At 42.1% G+C, this 17,210-nt stretch overlaps 1 protein-coding gene across 1 annotated transcript in view; it reads right to left on the reverse strand.

The window, feature by feature from the left end:
* Nucleotides 1-2,793: 2,793 nt before the first annotated feature.
* The window catches only part of LOC311026384 (uncharacterized protein), a 15,727-nt gene continuing 1,310 nt past the window's right edge, over nucleotides 2,794-17,210 (reverse strand). Inside the window, exons 2-12 of the mRNA XM_084029914.1 lie at nucleotides 16,791-16,907; nucleotides 16,542-16,634; nucleotides 15,332-15,424; nucleotides 14,995-15,123; nucleotides 14,660-14,895; nucleotides 12,236-14,492; nucleotides 10,112-10,285; nucleotides 8,074-8,250; nucleotides 7,659-7,832; nucleotides 6,962-7,135; nucleotides 2,794-4,736 (exon numbers count right to left, since the gene is read on the reverse strand). Of these exons, the coding sequence (XP_083886040.1) occupies nucleotides 4,727-4,736; nucleotides 6,962-7,135; nucleotides 7,659-7,832; nucleotides 8,074-8,250; nucleotides 10,112-10,285; nucleotides 12,236-14,492; nucleotides 14,660-14,895; nucleotides 14,995-15,123; nucleotides 15,332-15,424; nucleotides 16,542-16,634; nucleotides 16,791-16,907 (3,634 nt within the window). The 3' untranslated portion in view covers nucleotides 2,794-4,726. The remainder of the gene's footprint in view (nucleotides 4,737-6,961; nucleotides 7,136-7,658; nucleotides 7,833-8,073; nucleotides 8,251-10,111; nucleotides 10,286-12,235; nucleotides 14,493-14,659; nucleotides 14,896-14,994; nucleotides 15,124-15,331; nucleotides 15,425-16,541; nucleotides 16,635-16,790; nucleotides 16,908-17,210) is intronic.

Below are 17,210 nucleotides of genomic sequence, written 5' to 3' on the forward strand. Positions count from 1 at the left end.
ACATTATTCATGCTGCTGATGGTGCAGCTCCAGCAGAATCACCAGTCCTCCACGGCCATGGTCAGGAGCAGGCACCACAGAGCTCAGAGGAAGACAACTCAGGAAGATTTGACATACAATGTTCAGATGAATGCTTCTGATTTTCCTTAAGTTTATATTCTTGTCAGTAATGTTGCTCCAGGTAGGACAGGTGCACCATGGACATCCCAATTAATCAATACCCCCAATTGATTCAGATGTCTAAAATGTATGGAGCCAGGTCATGAAGAGCCTTACAATGAATGAATACAATATTAAAATAAATTCTAAAACAAACAGGGAGCTAATATAAAGACGCTTAATCAGGTGTGATATTCTGGTATCAAAGCTATAAGAATTGGACATATGGTTATGTCACCCATTGTTCTGTGGACTACGGTTTTGAAGCATTGAGCTTGGCATTTCGGCTGTTGCCATCTTGGAATTTTGGCAACCAGTGAAGGAAGTGACCATCATCAGCTTCATAATTCAAGGTCAACTTTACAGCTGACTTCAGCTGAGATAATAAATCAAGAGAGAAGTAGGGTCATTTTATCATAGACTTCTATACAAACAGACTTACTTTTTTTTAACCAGAGGAGTCGCCCCCTAATGGTCAGCAGAGAGAAGGCAAGTTTAAGGCACTTCAGCTGTGGCTTCTCTTCAGAACCTGAGATTGCCGTGTGGCTCATGCATCTTGAGCATCCTAGCAGTGGAATTCAGTCATTTAAAAGATATTTGATTAAGACAAGAGGAAAGGGCTGTTGCAGTCATAGGTAGGTAAAAGCATGTACTATAGTTTCTGCATCTCTACACAAATACATCATATTTTTGTAATATTTATCAGGTGGTAGAAAAATGATTGGACAATAGGAATATGTTACTCAAAACATAAACGACTGTCAAACAGGACACCAAGAGTTTTTGTAACAGGCTTAATGTGTAAACCAATAGATGGCAGTATTTGTCTTGTGATGTGCTGGGGCCACAAAAAAACAAGTATTTCTGTTTTATTTCAATTGAGCTGGAGAAAATGTAAAGCCATCCAGTTCTTAATGTCAGACAGGAAGTCCTGTAGAGAACTCAGCATACCGAGATCAGTGGGCTTAACAGGGATGTGGGTCATCAGCTGACTGTCATCTGCATAGCAATGAAAAATGAAAGAGGGGCGGCGCCCCTTCCACCATCATGGAGGATCTTCCAATCCTTTAAATGCACTTTGAGGAGACGAGGAGAGAAGAGATTTCTTGAAGAGTTGACCGCAAGGTAATAATCTCAAACCGTGAGGACTACAAATGTATCTTTAAGACAGACAATATTGAAAAAGGTGATTCTACAGTGATTATGTCAACAAGCTATTAAGAAGCTGCCTGATAATAAAGCTAGTGGATTAGACCATATTACGGCTGAACACCTTAAATATTCCAGTCCCAGTCTAGTTTCTCTGCTTGCTGTTTTACTTGCTTCATGATACATGGTGTGTTACCAGACTCCATGTTGTCTGTTCTCTAACTTCCTGTAATTAAGGATACAGCTGGTAAAGTAGGCTGTCTAGATAACTACAGGCCCATTGACCGAGCCAGCATGTTGTCAAACGTTCTAGGAAAAATACTATTGGATAGAGTAAATGAGTTTATTACCTCCACAGATGATCAGTTTGGATTTAAAGCTAAGCATGACACTGACATGTGTATATATGCATTAAAAGAAATGCCTGTAATACCGGGTGTATGATTGGTAATATTTTAGTGAACCATATTATGTATGCTGATGATCTTGTGGTCCTAAGTCCAAGTAGCTCCTCAAGGTCTGTTCTGTGTATGCTGTGGAACATGATATCAAATAAGAGTATGGTCACCAATGAGGCAATGACAGATGATCATGATGTGTATAGGGAACGTTGCAAGATGTCCGCAAAAGTAAATCTTGTCATACTGAAGTTCAGTATGTGTTCAGATGGGGTGAAGATGTCTCTGTTCAGAGCATATTGTACTCCACTTTACACATTTATGGTCATACCACAAAAAAGCGAGCCGACAGAAAGTAGCATATAATGATGATGTGATGAGGATATTACTAAACAGACCCAGGTGCTGCAAGTGAAATGTTTGTCTGCAGCAGTGTTGCCATAGTTACTTGAAAATGGGATCGGCTCCGTGACCCTGAATACAGGATAAGCGGTAGAAGATGGATGGATGGATGTAAGCAGAGATGGACGGAGTACTCGACCCCAGTACTTGAGTAAGAGTACAAATACTACTGGTCAAAATGTACTCCGTTACAAGTAAAAGTAGCTCAGTCGACATGGTACTCGAGTAAGAGTAAAAAAAGTACTTGCCTTTAAAGGTACTGTAATGGGAATTTTGGATGTTTGTACTTTATAATCAGAATATTTGTCAGGCTGACTCGATCCGCATCTCCTCATCTGACTGTTATGCTATGACGAAAATGAATGCCTGTTTGTAGATGATATGAACATGAGTGCCACATTGACATAAGATAATTTCAGGACTATGACGCCTGTGTTCTGTAAATCTTGACCTTGCCTGTACATCTTGTCTTTGTAAGATAGGACATGATCCGTCCTTTGTCCATGGTTCCTCCTCCTTAAAAGGGAGATTGTTGTTGGACTCAGGGTCGTTCCTGCTGATTCTGAACCTTTGCATCAGAAGGCAGGGGTGACCAGTCCCTCCTCTGCAGATGAGAATACTTAGTGGAATAAACCTCGGAGAAAAAGCTGATCCTGGTTGTTGATCTTTATTGGGCAGATTCATTTTTCCACAACAGTACTTAAGTTCAAAAGTACATGCTCTTAAATGTACTTTAATTAAAAGTAAGAGTAAATTTCAAATCAAATGAATGGTTCTAGGTTTAACATTTATAAATATTTGTGTAAAAAAGTCTTTGGGGGTTCATGTCTTCCTGCACCACCAGTAAATACCAACCACTGCTATGCGCTATACAGTCACACAAGATAAGTAAAATAAAATACAATACATATACCTTTAACTAGTATGACTAGATTAACATAATGTATCTTACGGTGTAATATTGCCAAGGAAACTGCAAGGATGCTGCATCGAACATGGCTACGACATTTTCTGAAAGTTCCTCCGGATCATTATCACACTCAGTCTGAGACTCAGCCATTGTCGTGGTTTTGTGTTGACAAACACAGTCGAGAGTGTGACTACTTTGGCGGTATCCTTATGGGGAGGGATTACGTATTTCTGCTTTTACGTAGATCCCAGTGGAGAGCGTGCACTGTGATAGGGTTCCTTCTTTGACAAACACAGCTTGTGTCCAATAGTATTTAAAAAAAAAAAGAAAAGAAAAAAAAGAGCAGACCTTTTCAGCCTTTCTAGAAATGAACTTGAGTAAAAGTAAAAGTATTTGTCTTGGAAATGTATTCAAGTAAGAGTAATAAGTACCAAAGAAATCTAATACTCAAGTAAAGTACAAAATCCTCTGGATATGTACTTAAGTACAGTACTTAAGTAAATTTACTCCGTTACTGTCCACCACTGGATGTAAGATATACAAATGTAGAATAATGAATATATAAAATAAAATGAGAAAACAAAACAAAAGAACCCCCCATGATCAGCCTGGTCTCCAAAAGATTACATTCCCACAGAACTAAACTACATGTGAATAACATTTTGAGCGGAATGTATTTTGTCGTGGGTTGACTTTGCCCCTGACCAATCACAAATTACGAGTTAGCAGAAGTCCACGTAGGGAGGAGGTCTGTGGACGGGTCTAAAAACACTTCCACCAAAAGACTGACGTTACTGTCCCGATAAAACCAAGTCTTTTGTTGTGTTTGGTTTCAATTCTGATAGTATTTTAAGCCAAGCCATGTTTTTTTTACTACACTTGACGATGTAGTTTTGTTGCCTGAAGTCGTTTTGCAGCGCGTTTTGTTTTGTTCGTTAACCACAGATTTAAAACTGTTCAAAACTGCAACCGTAATTGAGAGTCAAGTTTAGTTGTATGGGAATGTCATTTTGTAGACAGGGTTGCCTGGACACATGCCGTTTTGGCACACTCCTGTGATCTCCATTGCTTGGTGTCATAAACCTTAATCCAAGCCATCTTAAGTCACTCTTTTTCACGTTCTGATTATCATTCCTTGAATGAGGTCAAATGTCTTTGGGAGTGAAAGTGTCAAACTTCAGTCTTTCTGAAGTCTTCTAGTGTATGCTAGAGAACATGAAAATCAGGTGGAGGTGTCGGAGGTCGGCAGAGTCTGAAGATGAGTCCCGATTCAGCGGCCACATCCTTTGGAGAAGGCATTTAATACCGAAAGTCTCACAGTGACAAGGAGGTCCCATTTCAAAGACTCCTTCAAATGCATTCAAGAAATGCAGCCTTTTTTTCCAGATTCTGAGGATCCAACTGATGGATCCTTCACAGCCCAACAGTGGGAGAAGTAGCAGAATACACTCAGCCTGAAATATATCATGAAGCATCACTATCATTATATAAAACAGAATAACAAAAAAAATAAATATGATATCTGGCTCCATAATCAAATAGCGTTAGTTGCCTCTTCTATGTTCCTTCTTGTCAACTGCAGCTGGTTGCTAATTGACGGAAATGGGAAAGAGTGGGGATGCAAACAGGAAATCCTCTGCGGCCTTCAAAGGGGTCAACGTCGAATTGGGACAGATGCACTCTGGATCATCAGGACACAGCTGACAGATCACTTCCATCTGGTGAGAGAAGAAGAAGACAACGTGTTTACGATGGATTCATCAGGCTGTCAGTCAGCGATGCAGCACATCCAGTATAAAGAACAGCAAGGACTTCAGTCTGTGTCACGTAGCCAGTTTCCTCTCCACTCTCATGTTAATGTGTTGGAGTGAAGCTCACAGACCTGCTGGGACGAGGATGTAAGAATCACACAGTGGAAATTAACTGTTGGGAGGCCTGAACACGTCTTTGCTGCAGAAACAGGCAGATATGCACTGATCATTATAAAGGTGCCTAATAGAGCCCTGCAGGGATGATGTATTTTTGGAGTCTAACGGGAAGATAGCATCACCCTGGTTCCCTGCACAAAAACCCAATGGGATTTTTACATTGTATTTTAAATGTATCCGAAAAAAAATCTCTTTTGTTCAGCAAAATAATATTTACAAATGAACACCACTTCATCACTGGACTTCGGGGGTTCTGGTCTGTATAAAAAACACATGATTAATGAAGACTGTATGAAGAAAGAGTGATTTGCAGGCTTCAGTGAACTGACTGATTGATTATTAGTTTGATGAAATAGGACCACAATGTCTATCAGTGATGCCGACAAGTCACGTTTTCAGCACGAGGACAGTTCACGTATGTATCGACTACACACACAAACATAAACAATTATGGAGTAGGAGAGAGATGTTTGCTCGCTGGAAATACAGTCACTGTTTTGAGTTTGTGTCAGCTAAAGATGGCAATATTAAGGATCGTTGTACACTCTGTGCTATCTAGCTACAAAAACACTATGTCAAATTTGAATTATTTTCCAAGTGAGCCGGTGTGTTCGAGACGTCTGGAGACGTTTTCAAGAAATTTCATTCAGTTCTTCTAGTTGCCGAGTTCGCTTATGCTATGGCTAGCGCAAGTCAATGGTTCTAGTTAGCATGGCATTAAAAACAGTCTTGCCCACTCCACAGTGCACCCGAGGCAAATCCATTGTAACGGCAGACTATCGATGTATGTTGAAAATCGATGTTTGAAATAAAACCAACCTTGCGTTCTTAAGGATTTATGTCTCAGCAGCAGCAGCAGCGTGTCATACTTCCTAGTAGGCTATGGCAGCGGCGAACTGATATCACCTAGCACTTATAAGTTACCGGTTCTATAATAGTTTGTTTACCTGCTGTCATTGCTACAGAGTAGCCTGCAGTGCTAGTTTCTTCAATCTCACAGAAATGGCCACTTTTGGAGAATATACTGAAACTTTTGAAGACTCTGATGAGCAGTTTTTTTCCACCCAAACCCAACCGTACCTGTACGAGCCTGAATATACAGAGGAATAATTGCGCGAGAGGGATGCTCAAAGGGCAGAACGCGAACAAGCGTCTATGGAGACCAAGATCCGGGACTGAACAAACGGAGACTGGTGGTGCCAGGAGGGAATCCCCCGCAATGCGTCCGAGGGTTTACGGGTCTACGGACAGAGCAGAGGTCCGGCTTCGCGGTGCGTAATTGTGGGTTCGCATGGCCGTGGGCTGCCCGGTGTTTGCGTGAGGTCCAATCGCTTTTCACCCAGGTCTGAGGGCATGAGTCCCGACAATTCGGCGGTGTTCATGTGTCTATTTACCGGAGGGAATCCCCTCAACGCGTCCGAGGGTTTACGGTTCTCCGGACGGAGCAGTGGTCCGGGTTTGCGGTGCGTAATTGTGGCTTTGCGTGGCCGTGGGCTGCCCGGTGTTTGAGTGAGCTCCAAGGGCTTTTCAGACAGCCTTGGGGGTATAAGTGCCGACAGTTTGGCGCTTGCCTATTTACGGGCAGTATTTCGGGCGGCGCGTCTTAGAGTTTTGAGTCCGACGGAGCAAAGTAAAGTTCCGCTGCTGCTGAGTAACTAGTTCCTCAAAAAATGGATGATTCATGCGATGTGAGGTTAGTTTTGTTTCAAATATTATTCTGTCAACACAGATATGTACATCGATAGTCTGCCGTTACAATGGATTTGCCTTGGGTGCACTGTGGAGTGGGCAAGACTGTTTTTAATGCCTGTCTAGCTAAGAACGATTGACTTGCGCTAGCCATAGCATAAGCGAACTCGGTAACTAGAAGAACTGAATGAAATTTCTTGAAAACGTCTCCAGACGTCGCGAACACACCGGCTCACTTGGAAAATAGGTCTTATGTCCAAAATTCCGAACTATCCCTTTAACACACGGGTGAAACCCGGATGGACAGAGTGTAACCCTTTCCTGACCTCAGAGTCTCCAGGCTACATTGTGGCCTCTGCACCAGATCAGACAGCAGCTCCACGTCTGAATCCTGCAGCTTGTTGTCTCTCAGCTCCAGCTCTCTCAGATGGGAGGGGTTGGACTTCAGAGCGGAGGCCAAAGAAGCACAGCTGATCGCCGACAGACTGCAGTCTCGCAATCTGCATGGATATAATATATGATAATAAATAATGTTACTTTAGAAGACAATGTTCCTGTTTGAAGTTATGAAAAGCAGAATGCTATTACAGATCATTTGGTAAGGCGAGGCATTTACAGATCCCTCCAGAATGTATTGATATCTGTTTGAAAATGTGTTTGAAACAGATATCATATTTGATATCTGGTGATTACGTCAGTCATTTATGAGACAAATCTACTTTGTAGAGTTATGGAAATGGCGACATATGAAGCAACAATAGAACGTTGGACAGAGATGGAGGAGATGCTTGTGGAAATATGACAGGAGCATGACTGTCTATATAACATCTCATCCAAGACACAAACCACAACCGTGTGGACAGAGAGGGGGGCTGGGGAGAGATCACCTCCACTTTGAATCAGGAAATCATTTGGATACATGCTAACTGTATGATTTATTGTGTTCTAATGTATGAAACAAACAAATCTTCAGTAAAGTTTCAACTAAAGAAGAAGAGTGTCAGCTATCTGGTGGTGTCTGACCTCAGAGTCTCCAGTCGACATTGCGGACTCTCCAGAAGATCGGACAGCAGCTTCACGTCTGAGTCCTGCAGCTGGTTTCCACTCAGCTCCAGCTCTCTCAGGTGGGAGGGGTTGCTCTTCAGAGCTGAGGCCAGAGAAGCACAGCTGGTCTCTGACAAACTGCACCAACCCAATCTGCATGGAGAATAAACATCAATTCATAGTCCAATCAGATGTGTTCAGGTTTTAAATGTGTAACTCACTTAGTCATCACTTAATGAAAATAATACGTATATTTGTATGTTTCTCTCTGAGTACCATGTTGTAGTTGAAGGCCAGAGGGGCCCCTGACACATTGGGCCCGTAGGCCCGTTCAGTAATATATACTATCATATATATATATATATACATATATATAGAGAGAGAGATAACTGACCTCAGAGTCTCCAGTCTACATTGTGGACTCTCAACAAAATCACACAGCAGCTTCACTTCTGAATCCTGCAGCTTGTGATTGTAGCTCAGCTCCAGCTCTCTCAGGTGGGAGGGGTTGCTCTTCAGAGCTGAAGCCAGAGAAGCACAGCTGATCTCTGACAACCTGCAGAAACTCAACCTGAAAGAAAGAATATATGCTGTTTACATTTAAAAAACAAACAAAATATGCACAGTTCAACAACGAGGCTCTGATTCATGGGCCTCATACAAATGTCACCTCAATATCCATACACCAATTAATGTCAGCACTGATCAATAACATGCTGCTGATCTCAGTTATCAAGTTAGTAATTAGGATGAATATCATCATTTTTAAAAGCTGGTATGTTCCATAATGAAACTAAAAGAATACCTTGAAATAAATTGTAAACACCAGCAGTGGAATATCTGATTATCAATCATACATATACAGCTGCATTCAGGGCTGTAGTGGAGGTTTACACACCTCCAAATAGCGTTTACGTACCTCTGAGTGTCGTTTACGCACCTGTAAATTAGTTTATCCATGTTTATGTTTACATGCCGTTTACATCTTCCTAAATAGATTTTTGCGCTGCATTTTGGTGCACGTCTGTGACCAATCACTGCCCGTGGCAGCTAAATAAAGTGACAGGCTGCCTAACAGCTGTACCCAGGGCAGAATTCTCCAATACAATTCATTGTACATGTATTTTACAGGCAGTGGTGAGACAGGCAGGGGTGAGAGAGGTGGGACAGGAGGTCAAAGAGAGGAGGAGAAGAGAGAGGAGGATAGTAAGAGGAAATAAAGGAAGAGGCACACCCACAGTGGAGAAAAGGGGAGAAGAGGAAAAGAGGAACAGAGAATGAAGTGACAGATGGAGAGAAACAGAGAAGATGAACAAAGAGAAGAGGAAAGCCTAAAGTTTAGCATGTTTCTGTAATGTAACTACATTTGTGGTTCCCAGAGAGGTGCCATTTATGTAGTTTGTTTTGTTTTTCTAAACAGAGTTACCCACTTCTGATTTTACCACTAACCCTGGCTGCATTCCTCGGTAAGCCTACCTCGAATGAACAAGAAAAGAACAAATCACTAATTAGCCCACCCTTGGGGGCTTTTTTGTCCTTTTCATTACTTGGTTGTGTTGATGCATATGGCATACATTTATGCCAAAGGGTTTATTTTTGGGGATTCTTTTTGTCAACCTTCCATACTATGCCTATAATACACAGTGTACACACTTTTGCTACACTGTGTGTTAGAGACAAACATGTCCTCATTGAAACCCATATAACTGTCATTCTTGACCCCAGGGCCATTGCAGCACACAGTCATGAATTTGTTTGTATCTGTCATTCTGGTCTTTGTGCTGTAGAATTGTAGTTTTTACTATTTTAGACCAGATTAAGCCATTTTACTATTTTGGGAACACAGAGAAAATTTTCTCTTTTCTTTTCCAGAGATTCACTGTTGTATTACATATTATAGCAGGCCAGTGGAGTACCCGTATCATACCTGGTGTACCTGAGGACCAGTGGTCACAGTGTGAGTTTTTTTTTTTTATAAATATGACACTACACAAAAAATAATAATGCATCAAAATCAATATTTTTGCTAATCATTGACATCGCCAGACTGTGACTGTGTGACCATTGCGACCAGTTTGTATTTGGTATATGAAAAATAATTCATGTTTTGTGTTTTTTTCTTAAAAACAGTGGCATTATGTACAGAAACTGGCATTTTAAGGGTTAAAATCCTGAAAATGAATGAATATTTAATAGTTATAGTTAGTTTTATGCCACTTTTTTTGACACAGACTTGTTTGTCCTCTAAGGGTCACAGTGTGTAGCAGGTTGAAAGGGTCCCTAAGGGTAAATAAAAAGATCTATGTGGCGAGTGCAACAAGCATCATTAAGCCACATAAACTAAGGTAACGAACACAGAGCTGTACAAACACCATAAACTCCACAGTAGCTTCATCCACAAACATATTCAAGCAAAGAGACCATAAACTGACCTCAGAGTCTCCAGTCTACAGTTTGAGCTCTCCAGTCCAGCGGACAGCAGCTTCACTCCTAAATCCTGCAGACTGTTGTTGCTCAGATCCAGTTCTTTTAGATGGGATGGATCGAACATCAGAGCCGAGGCCACGACTTCACAGTGAGTGTCAGAAGATCCACAGTTCTGAAGTCTGTGAATATAAATAAATGTAAAATTTGTTATCTTGAAAGTCTGCAGTCTAATAATTAATAAACTAAAAGAGACTCTTTACAGCAGTGGTGGACAACAGATGTGGGAGATTTAGCACTATAAGATCAATGTAGCCTGTTTTATTGTTGTTTAAAAGTGTGTTAAAACTAGTTTATATACATTTTAAACGTTATTCAGTTGATGCACTAGAGAAGGGGTGTCTTGTCATGGGGTTTTGTCTTGTGAATTTCCTGTTTTATTTTGAAAAGTAGCTCTCCTCTCGTGTCAGGTCACTTGCCTTTCCTCATGTGTCACCGGTCTGACGTCGCTACTGATCCCTGATTGTTTCCACCCGTTTCCCATTACCCTCATGTGACCGCGTCTCCCTTTGTCCTGAGCCAGAGTGCATTGTTCAGTCATGTTCCTCCAGCATTTGATCACAGCAACTTGCCATTGAACCAAGTGTCCTCGGTATTATTCTGTCCTTGGTATTATTCTGATTCCTTGTTTTCCTCTGAAAAAGAGTGATCCTTGGTTGTCATTTTTTGGTCAGCTCTATAGAAGCTAGTTTTTGGTTTATAGCCCTTGTGCTTATCTCTGTTGGAGTGTTTTTGTTATGTAATTCTTTCAGCTCCTTAGTGCAGCGCAGCTTAAATTTATAGGTTTCCATCTTTCCTCCGTTGGAGTGATTTTCTTTTTTGTAAATTTTCATAGTATTTTATTCATAGAATAGTTTAGTTACCAGCGTTTGCTTTGCCTCCCTTGGGAGTGATTTTCTCTTTATCCTTTTCCCTTGAAGGTTTCCTCAAGTTTTGTTTGTGTGTTTTCATTGTTCTGTCATTTTAGACTAGTCTGAGAGTTTCATAGCCAGGTTATTTTGTCACTCTGTCTGAAGCGAAGATAAGAGAATCACAGAATAAAAGTCTGCCTGAACTGTTATCAAGCTGCATCTGAGTCCTTCTTTTAGCTCAGGCCTGACGGGAGTAACAACAAATTGATGCAGCATTGCATAAGGGTTCTCTGGCTTTGCGTTTCTATCAATCAAATATGAACAAAAACAGCACATTGGACTGCTACTTGTCTCCTGTCAGCAGTCGGCCCCTCAGGTCCTGTTGGCGGTCCAGCTGAAACCATGTGAGAATCAAGACAACAGGCCATAGAAGCCTAGGTTAGCTGGAACACTGTCTGCAGCTGCGAGGGCCAGGCTGACCAACGCCGAGGAACATAGTTATAATGACTGATATCAGAAATAAAAAAATACAACCTCCATGAAATCAGCTGGTTCGACTTGGAATTAATGGGCTGTTTGGGAGTCTTCCTGAACTTCCTGATGGCCAGTCTGCCTCTGTTATGTGCCACACCCTCTACAGCTTAATCACTGTCGCTCTAACCTGCTGCTACCACCGGTGTCTGGAGTCAGAGCAGAGCCATACCAACTGCAACTCATCTGCATTCAAGGTCCTTTAAAGACTCACCCCGCCACATCCAGTCTGCCAGATCATAGAATCTACTCACTGTAAGTGATCACTACGCTTCCAGCCTATTAGCTTAACAGATCATTTTTTGTTGTTGGAGTTTAATTCTGTTCTCCCTGTCCTTGCAGTCCTGCCTGCTCTGACTCTGGTCCCTGACACCTCTCTTAAAGCCTGCTGCCTGGCCTCACCCTACTGCTCCCCCCTGGACACCTGCACACTCCATCCCCCTTGGACTCACCCTGGACTTCCCCCCATCGGCCCTGGCTCCAACCCCAGTCTTTGGCTCTTCAGTTCCATTATTAAAACTGTTAAACCTTATCTGTCTTCGCCTCTGTATCTGCATCTGGATTCAATTGACTTTTAGCCCTGAAACAGTTTCTTTTACAGGTGCCACACAAGTTGAATGTGAGCTGTTTGAGGAACTCAACTATAACTCTGCATTGATTTATTTTGCCAATAACAATGCATGCACTTACACTGCCTTTCTGCAGTTCCTCACAGCAGGAATCAGTCTCAGTCGCCCCACCTCTGACGTGTTGTACTTCCTCAGATCCAACTCATCCAGAACTTCCTCCGACATCTGCAGCATGTAGGCCAGAGCTGAGCAATGGATCACAGAGAGTTCCTTGTTTGATTTGCTCCCTGACTTCAGGAACTCTTGGATCTCCTGATGTACTGTTTGGTCATTCATCTCCATCAGACAGTGGAAGATGTTGACGCTTCTGTCAGGAGAGATCTCGTCAATGTTCATCTTCTTCAGGTTGTTGATGGCTCTCTGAATGATGACCGGACTGTTGTCTGTCTGACCCAGAAGGCCTCCTAAGAGTCTCTGGTTAGACTCCAGTGAGAGGCCATGAAGGAAACGAGCAAACAAGTCCAGGTGGCCATTTTTGCTTTTCAGGGATGTTTCCATGGCTCTCTCCAGGAAGACATCCAAGGATGAGACAGCCTCATAGGTAACAGAATTATTAGAATTGCCTTGGTCATAATCATCTTGGTCATAATCGTAATCATCCTCTTGGCCAGAATCATCACGATCATCTTGGCCATAATCCTCATCACGATCATCTTGGCCATCATATTCATCACAATCATCTTGGCCAAAATCATCAAGATCATCTTGGCCATAATCCTCATCACTATCATCTTGGCTATCATCCTCATCACAATCATCTTGGCCATAATCATCACGATCATCTTGGCCATAATCCTCATCACAATCATCTTGGCCATAATCCTCATCACAATCATCTTGGCCATAATCGTCACGATCATCTTGGCCATAATCCTCATCACGATCATCTTGGCCATAATCCTCATCACGATCATCTTGGCCGTAATCGTCATCCGAATCATCTTGGCCATAATCGTCATCATCACCTTGTTGAGACTGAGACCTTTGAGGGGATGAGTCAGTCTTCTTCTTGCCCAGGAATGGCCCCAATACCATCATGTTCTTCTTTGTGTAACAGTGGAAGAGGTAAACTGCAGCCAGAAACTCCTGAATGCTCAGATGAACGAAGCAGTACACAGTTTTCTTGAAGATCACACTCTCTTGTTTGAAGATCTCTGTGCAAACTCCGGAGTGCACCAAGGCCTCCGTGACATCAATACCACACCACTCCAAGTCTTCTTGGTAGAACATGATGTTTCCTTTCTGCAGATTTTCAAACGCCAGCCTCCCTAGCTTCAGAAGAAATTCCCTGTCAGCCTCCGTCAGCTCTTGTGGACTTGTCTCATCTCCCTCCTCATACTTCTGCTTCTTCTTCTTTATCTGAACCAGCAGGAAGTGTGAGTACATGTCGGTCACGGTCTTGGGCAGCTCTCCCATCTGGCCTGTAGTCAACATGTGTTCCAGAACTACAGCGGTGATCCAGCAGAAGACTGGGATTAGACACATGATGTGGAGGCTCCTGGATGTCTTGATGTGTGAGATGATTCTGTTGGACAGCTCTTCATCACTGACCCTCCTCTTGAAGTACTCCTCTTTCTGGGAGTCAGTGAAGCCCCGTACTTCTGTTACCCTGTCAACACATGTAGGAGGGATCTGATTGGCTGCTGCAGGTCGGGAAGTTATCCAGATGAGAGCCGAGGGAAGCAGATTCCCTTTGATGAGGCTTGTCAGCAGCACGTTGACTGATGCCTTCTCTGTGATGTCAGACACAACTTGCTCATTCTTGAAATACAATGAAAGTCTGCTTTCATCCAAACCATCAAAGATGAACAGAACTTTACAGACGGCCAGCTCCTCTGCTGTGACCTTCTCTAATGTTGGATGGAAAACATGGAGCAGCGTGAGAAGACTGTACTGCTCATCTCTGATCAAGTTTAGCTCCCTGAACGAGAGCAGAATCACGAGACTGACATCTTGGTTTTCCAAACCCTCTGCCCAGTCCAGAGTGAACTTCTGCACCGAAAACGTTTTTCCAATGCCAGCGATGCCGTTTGTCAGAACGACTCTGATGTGTCTCCGTTGGCCAGGTAAGGCTTTAAAGATGTCGTGGCACTTGATTGGAATGTCATGGGTCCTCATCTTGGAAGCCGTCTCGAGCTGCCAAACCTCGTGTTGGGTATTAACCTCTTCACTCTGTCCCTCTGTGATGTAGAGCTCAGTGTAGATCCTGTTCAGGAGGGTGTCACTTCTCTTTTCATCAGTTCCTTCAGTCACATGTTCACATCTCCTCCTCAGATGGCTCTTGTATTCCTTTAAAACCTTCTGCAGATCACTATCTGCTGAACAAGAAGAGTGAATGTGAGACTAAAGAAAAACATTGAGAGAACATGGAACCATAATGTAAATATAAAAACCCTGATTGTTTTACTGTACAACAGAAGAAGCAAACCAAGAGGAATCTGGTTTTCAGACATGAAGATATCAGCAGACAGATGAAAAGTCTTACTTTGCACAGTGCTGGTCTGGCTGTCTGTCTGCAGTCCAGGTGTTCTGGACCTTTTTCCACACTGGGGACAGGAGTCGTATCCTGGTGTAGCAGACTGGTTCCAGTATGAGGTGATGCACTGTCTGCAGAACCAGTGTCCACAGCTGGTAGAGGCTGGATCTTTCAGGACGTCCAGACACAAAGGACAGCAGGACGGCTGCTCCACCATGCGCACATGAGTCCTCGTGGTTTTCTCTCTGTGGACATAAACACATTCAGTTTTTAATGCTTCACTTTATATATATATATATATTGAATTTGAACATTGAATACTAATCTTCTTCAGGTCAACTTACAGTAGAAACCGTCTCCGATGACGCTTTGTGTCTGAGGGTCCAGGTTCATTACTGAAGCATAGAGGATGATCTTTGGAAGAGTCACTCTTCATGGACAGACAGCTGGACACTGGAGACTCTGCTCTCTGTCTGTGGAAACAACAGATCATCAGTACTTATCAGTAGTGTATATATATATATATATGTAGTATGTTGAAGACATAAACACATTTATATAAATTACACACACACACACACACACACACACACACACACACACACACACACACACACACACACACACACACACACACACACACACACACATTTACAGTTTAGAGTATAAACAGTCTCTCACTGTGTGTCTGAGGGTCCAGGTTCATTACTGAAGTATGGAGGTTCCTCTTTGGAATAGTCACTCTTCATGGACACTGAAGACTCTGCTCTCTGCCTGTGGAAACAAAACATTTACACATATCATCAGTACTTATTAGTCGTATGTGTACACACACACATATATATATATATATATATATTCCAGAAGGACAACCACTTCTGCAGCACTCCACCAATCAGGCCTGTATGGTAGAGTAGTCAGATGGAAGCCACTCCTCAGTAAAAGGCACATGACAGAATGCCTGGAGTTTGCCAAAAGGCATCTGAAGGACTCTGAGACCATGAGAAACAAAATGCTCTGGTCTGATGGAACAAATATTGAACTCTTTGGCCTGAATGACAAGCGTCATGTCTGGAGGAAACCAGGCACCCCTACAGTGAAGCATGGTGGGGCAGCATCATGCTGTGGGGATGATTTTCAGCTGCAGGAACTGAGAGACTAGTCAGGATTGAGGGAAAGATGAATGAGACAACCTTGATGAAAACCTGCTGCAGAGCACTCTGGACCTCAGACTGGGGCGAAGGGGCATCTTCCAAGAGGACAATGAGCTTAAGCACACAGCCAAGATAACAAAGGTGTGGCTACAGGATAAGTCTGTGAATGTCTTTGAGTGGCCCAGCCAGAGCCCAGACTTGAACCCGATCCAACATCTCTGGAGAGATCTGAAAATGGCTGTGCACTGATGCTCCCCATCCAACCTGATGGAACTTGAGAGGAATTGGAGAAACTGCCCAAAACAAGGTGTGCCAAGCCTGTAGCGTCATCCTCAAAAATACTTGAGGCTGTTATTAGTGAGCAAAGGCTGTGAATACTTCTGTACATGTGATTTTTTTCATTCTTTATTTTTTTTTAATGAATTTCAAAATTAAAAAAAAAAACTTTTTTCACTTTGTCATTATAGGGTATTGTGTGTAGAATTTTGATATTTAATCCATTTTGGAATAAGGCTGTAACATAACAAAATGCGAAAAAAGGGCTGTGAATACTTTCCAAATGCACTGTATATATAAATCCATATATACATACAAACATTTATATACAATTACCCCCCCCCCAGACATGTATAATATATATATGCATATAAACAGATTTTTTTTGTTTTTGATTCTAACAGATTAAATAAAATAGGAAAACCACTTCAAGTGAGTTTACAGTATAAACGGTCTCTCACTGTGTGTCTGAGGGTCCAGGTTCATCACTGAAGTATGGAGGTTCCTCTTTGGAAGAGTCACTCTTCATGGACACTGGAGACTCTGCTCTCTGTCTGTGGAAGCAAAACATGTTTTACACATATCATCAGTACTTATTAGTATGTGTATATATATATACACACACACACCGTTTTTGATTCTGACAATCAAACAGCATTAAATAGGCAAAATCACTTCAAGTGAGTTGACAGAAAAAAAGAGTATCTCACTGTGTGTCTGAGGGTCCAGGTTCATCACTGAAGTATGGAGGTTCCTCTTTGGAAGAGTCACTCTTCATGGACAGACAGCTGGACACTGGAGACTCTGGACTAAGCTGACTTGTTGTTCTATGGAGTGAAAAGGATTTATCATTCTGACTTCACAGCAGAATATTTCCTTGTTCTTTTTTCCATATTTGCATGTTCTATTCTGGACCTTATTGAAATGTTCTGTTAGTGGATATAAGAAAAAGGCCTTTTTCAAGCTGACAGTTAATTTTGATGGCCTTGATGGTTTCTTTGGAAATCTGTAGTTTACATGAGAGAATCTGTGCTTAAAGTTAAAAAAGCTGCTATTTAACAGTATTTGAATTTAAATACTTCCTTTGTGTTGATTCTACATAAATTCCATCATTTTACATTTAAATATCC

This window comes from Eutrigla gurnardus (genome assembly GCF_963514095.1).
Source record: "Eutrigla gurnardus genome assembly, chromosome: 16".
In the NCBI taxonomy this organism is placed as follows: Eukaryota; Metazoa; Chordata; class Actinopteri; order Perciformes; family Triglidae; genus Eutrigla; species Eutrigla gurnardus.